Raw genomic sequence first — 5,091 nt, 5'->3', positions numbered from 1 at the left:
TCTCCTCCTGCTCCCGAAGCCTCTCCTTTTGTGCCTGGTTCAGGAGTCTTACGTGCTGATGGTTTTCCACCTGGGCCTGGAGCTCTGCTGACACTCTCTCTAGTTCTTTCCTCAGGTGCTGCAGCTCCTCCTCAGGGTGCACTGCTGGGGGCTCCGGGTGCAGGGGTTCAGCTGAGAAAGGAAGCAGACAATAATAAAGGCCTCTGGATTCTCAAAAACAAAACCAAAACAAAACAAACAACAACAACAAAAACCACCCTCCTCTTGGTGCACAGCTCCTCTCAGGCTCCCCAAACTTGGCCTCACTGCTAATGATTCCTCGCACCTGATGGTAGCCAATCTTCCAAACTACTCTCAGATGGAGAGCACTGTGGGTGACTGACAATGGGCCCCCTTTGCTGATGGGGACACTCAGGCTCATGGAGATGACAAGATTTGCCATCTCCCGGCACAGACCTCCTTCCCTCTGCCTCAAAGCCCTTCCATCCACCCACCTCCGTGGGGCATTCGAAGCCCCCCACAGCCCTCTGATGCCAGGCCTGCTCCCAGGTCACGCCAGCCCCATCTTACCCATCTGGTTTTTGAGTTTGGACAAGCTCCTCTTCAGCTCCTCCACCCGACGCGTATCATCCTTCTTGTCTTTCTTCAAGGTGCAAACCTGCCCAAAGCACAGGGGAAAAGGGCCCTGGAGAGAGGGGCTGGTGGCTGGACAGGCTGCCATCTCCCTCTCTGCCCCCACCTCCACAAAGCCCAGACCCATGACCACCTCTGGCTGTACTATTCCCATGTTACAGACACTTAGAAAGATCCAGTGATCTAGCTAAGATGGGAGAGCTGAACGGTCAGACCTCACCTCCTGCCACATTTTTCTCATCCTGTCCTGCCACCGGGCCCTCTCTCCTTTTAGATGTTGAGCATATTCATCTCTCTCTAGCTGGACTTGTTTAAGAGACTTCCTCATCTGCAAGAATGGGCACAGAAGTTAGGAAGGGCTGTCACTGGTCCTCACCTGCTCCTGGCCACTGGGATCATTTTCCTTCCACATCTCTCCCTCTGCAAAACCTCACCCGTATCAGGCGTTCTCTCAGCTGTGCCTTCTCCTGTATGGACTGCTCTAACTGCCACTCAATAAGTGCTTGACTGCGGCTTGAGAACTGGATGGTGAAGAGTGAGAAGTTTCCATCTGGTGAGCCGGGGCCATTCCACACAGTGCCCCTTAAAAGGGCTAGGGCTAGGCTCAATATACAACTCGGTCAGTAAAGATCGAGGCATTTCCAAGCCCGTGGTCTGGTTTTTAAAAGAACTCAGTAAAGTTGGAAGGGACAGGGAAAGAGATCGAATTTACAGCTGGCTCACAGAGACCCAGAGAGATCAGATCATATTGCTATTGTTATTACTGTTATTATCACCACTGTCTGAACCTTTATGGAGTGCTTCACCAGGTACCATGCTAGCAATCCCCTTTAATCCTCGCAACCACCATAGGAGACAGTTACTATGATTCCCTCTATTGTGTAGATGAAAAAACAGGGAGTATTTGAGGTTAAATGCTTGCCTAAGATCACTTAGGCAGAGTTGGGATTTGAACACCCAGGTCTATCCGATTCTCTAAGCCCATTTTTCTTGCTGGGGATGGGGGCACGGATAGGAAGGGGACAATTAATCTTTTGTTTACTTTCTGAAAGGATGATACATTCGTATAGTCCAAAACTCAGAAGGCAAAGAAGGGAAGTATCTCCCAGCCACCCTGTTGCTCTCTCCTGAGTTTATTTTGAACCTTGCAGACATGTTTTCTGTATATTACCATAGTATGTACACACACACACACACACACAGTTTCCTCTCTACAGAAATGGTGACATTCTAAAGGTACTCTTCTGTACCTTCACAGTACAAGTACCCAATACCCCACCTGGGACTTGGCCAAGACCACAGCCAGGTAAGGGCAGGGCAGGCACTTGGCCTCCAAGCTCTGCGTCCAGTGCTCGCTCCCCACCGCACCCGCCAACTCACCCACAGCAGCTGACTCCTCCCCAGGCTGCCTCTAACAACCAGACACAAAAGCAGCAAGAAATGGCCATGATGCCTTCTGGGCAGGACACTCCATCCTGCAGAAGGGACCTTTAGGCTCACTCCTCCATCTGCAAAGCCGGGCTCCCAGGGGACAGGGCAGGTGGTTGAACTCACACTGATCTCCTTCTCCTCCTGTGTGGCGGGGACAGCAGAGAGAGCCCGCTCTAACTCTCCTATACACTGCACTGTATGTTGCAGGCGGCCAGACAGATCCTTGGACTCTTCTGTAATGAGAGAGTTGAGATGGGGCCCAAAGGACTCTCCCTAAAGACCTTTCAAAGTGCCAGGTTGAAGGATAACAGGGTGCCCAGATTCCCACCTTCAAAGTATATGAGAGAACGTTCCGTGTGATACATGTCCATATGTAGTTTCTCTATCTGTCTATTCAATCTCTGGATTTGAACCTTTGGGAGAAAAGCCAAGCAAGTGCTGGAAGAGAAGGAAAGAAACATTCTCCGGAGGACAAGAGAAAACTTCACACCCTCCACTCACCTCTAGCTCCCTTTCCGTTTTCTGTTTCTTGTTGTTTGCCTTCTTTTCCTACAGGAAGAGGAAGACAGAGCTCTTACCAGGGGGAGGCGGAGATGGCACAGCAAGAGACATGCCCCAGAATGCCACCAATGCCCCAGGACAGGCCCACCCATGAGATCAGGTTATCAGGGACCCTGTTGGGATGGGGTGCAATCTAAGGGGTGAGCCTTCTTCCCCAGGTTGGGAGTGGGCGAGACTGAGGCCTCTACGTCTGAGCGCCCCCAAACCCAGCAGTCATGTCGCGAGGAAACAAAGAAATCACGTTACTTCTTCCAGCTGATGTTCCACTTGTTTCTTCTGTTGTTCCTGTGGGGAGAGTCAAATTAAGGTGACGGAGGGTGGCCCCCCTCAACTCTATTCCCCAGGCCAGGAAGCGGTAGGCAGGGGCCAGGAATGGATTTTAAAGGCAATGTTCTCAGACCTAATGGGAACACGAACTGGTCAGCTCTCCTCAAGCTCCCAAGGACAGAGGGTTTGGGTCTTTGTTGGTTTTCACTCACAGCCACAGAACTCAAAGTCTGAATGTGGAATCTCTTGAGAGGACAGGAACATAAACCTCTAGAGATGGAGTTTCAGAAAGACCCCCCCCTTCTGCCCGCTTGTGATTTAGAAAAGTGCGTTCATTCAATAAACATTTACTGCGCACGAACGGGCCAGGTACGGTTCTTCACAGCAGATATAGGCTAACGGAAAAGGACAGACAGCAGCTCTTGGCCCTGAGGTTTCCATTCTAGGGGACTTTAAATCTCGGACTCTCAGAGCTAACAGACACCTTTGATACTCATTATCTCCTCTGGAAACAGGAGTCCAGAAAGGAGAGGCGACTTGTCCAGAATCAAAGAGCAAATTAGGGACTGAGTCATGGCAGAAATACGGGGCCCCTGACAACCAGTCAGGCTAGCACTCCCCCGAGAGGCAACAACCCCAGGGCGTGTGTAGCAAGGACTAGAGCAGGGGTGTGTGGAGAGAAGAGAGTCGGCAAAGAGGGCAGCAAAAGAAGAGCCACGCTGCGTGCTCTGGGGTCCCTCCAAGTGAGGTCAGGGTGCCCCAGCTCCCTATTTGCACTTGGCACCAGGGACCCCCAGTCCCTTTCTTCAGGGCCCCAAGGGGAAACTGGAGCCCGGGATTGGCAGCCTGGAATCAGGGGACCCCACTGGACTCTTACCAAAGATTTGATGATGTTACTCAGTTGATTGATTTTTATGGACCTCGAGTCCAGGGCTGCTGGTAGTTCTTGGCACAGGCTCTGAGGTGCATGTAGAGAAGAGGAGGTGGAGGAGGAGTCGGGGAGAGGTAGAGAGAACAATCATTAGGGCTGGGGTGTGCTGGGCTATCTCAGCTGGCAGAGGGGCACCCAGTCCCCGCTGTGGGAGGAGGCTGGAGGGCTGGCCTGCAGGGTCACTGCACCTCCGCCCAGAGCCTCTTACCTCCAGATCCTTGAGGGGTGCAGATGACGTAGGGCCCTCTCCGTCAATACCTGTTGCTGACTACAAGAGATGAGAGTGCACATGGAGATGTTCTGTTCCCCTCAGTGTCTAAGCCCTCTGACTTCCGTTCTTTCCCATCAACTGGCAACATTTTCTTTCCTGCCTATCTTGGACCCTTTGTCCCATAACTCCTTTATGCCAACTTCTCTCATGGTTCTTATCTCCCCACCATCCCACCCTGGGGCCCTTTCTGTGACTCCTGATGGCAAGTGGCTGTTCTCATTGTCCTGGCTTCCCCTTGAGACTGGGGATGAGGAAAATCAAACAGCAGTGACCATATCCTGGGTGTCCTGGGTGTTTACAGCAGGCCGCGTACTAGGGATTAACATAAAACACTAACAAATCTCATTGAAACCTCACAAATGGAAGTCAAACAATAATACCACCTCTATTATACAGATGTGCAAAGAGAGGCCCAAAGAGCTCAAGCAACTCACCCTAAATCATATCCCTAGCAGATGGAGAGGCAGGATTCAAACCCAGAATTCTTAACTAGTACCCAACAGTCCATCCACAATCTTAACAATTACCCTCTACTGCCCCTTGGGCCCCCTGTCTCCAGGAGCCTGGTCAGCCAAGACTCACATCCCCAGGTGAGTGGCAACCACCAGAAGTGGCTGTCTCAGGGCTACTGCCATTTGTTTTCCTGTTCTTCTTTGCTCCTGCTGGACCACCAGGGCTGTTTCTCTGCCAATATTCTTTTAACTGTGGGAAAGAAGAGCAGTAATCCTCATGAAACCATCAGCCCCTACAGCCACATCCTCCTTTACAGTTTTTACAAAATACTCTTATACACCTCTGATTTAATGACACCAACAACTATACAAGGTGTTGTCACAATCATTTAGTGACTGAGAGGGATTGATATCATGGCTAGGAAAAAAAAAAAAAAGGAAAGGAAAAGGTGATACTGGAACTTTGAAATCAGTCTTCTGACTCCAAGCTCTGGGGTTTTGAGAAGAATCAGCAGCTGCCTGGGACCAAAACCAGAGGCAGAGGT

The 5,091-nt window shown here is 51.0% G+C and overlaps 1 protein-coding gene across 1 annotated transcript in view; it reads right to left on the bottom strand.

The window, feature by feature from the left end:
* LOC105505222 (golgin subfamily A member 8M-like) overlaps positions 1 to 5,091 on the bottom strand; it is a 10,147-nt gene that overhangs the window by 4,113 nt on the left and 943 nt on the right. The window contains 11 exon segments of the mRNA XM_011933017.1: positions 5 to 171; positions 571 to 658; positions 854 to 961; positions 1,068 to 1,154; positions 2,188 to 2,297; positions 2,393 to 2,477; positions 2,566 to 2,613; positions 2,872 to 2,910; positions 3,770 to 3,850; positions 4,032 to 4,091; positions 4,677 to 4,796. Of these exon segments, the coding sequence (XP_011788407.1) occupies positions 5 to 171; positions 571 to 658; positions 854 to 961; positions 1,068 to 1,154; positions 2,188 to 2,297; positions 2,393 to 2,477; positions 2,566 to 2,613; positions 2,872 to 2,910; positions 3,770 to 3,850; positions 4,032 to 4,091; positions 4,677 to 4,796 (993 nt within the window).

This window comes from Colobus angolensis, unplaced genomic scaffold (assembly GCF_000951035.1).
Source record: "Colobus angolensis palliatus isolate OR3802 unplaced genomic scaffold, Cang.pa_1.0 Scaffold99, whole genome shotgun sequence".
Taxonomy (NCBI): domain Eukaryota; kingdom Metazoa; phylum Chordata; class Mammalia; order Primates; family Cercopithecidae; genus Colobus; species Colobus angolensis.
Note: the sequence above shows the minus strand (reverse complement) of the source record. Positions and strands in the feature narration are given on the sequence as shown.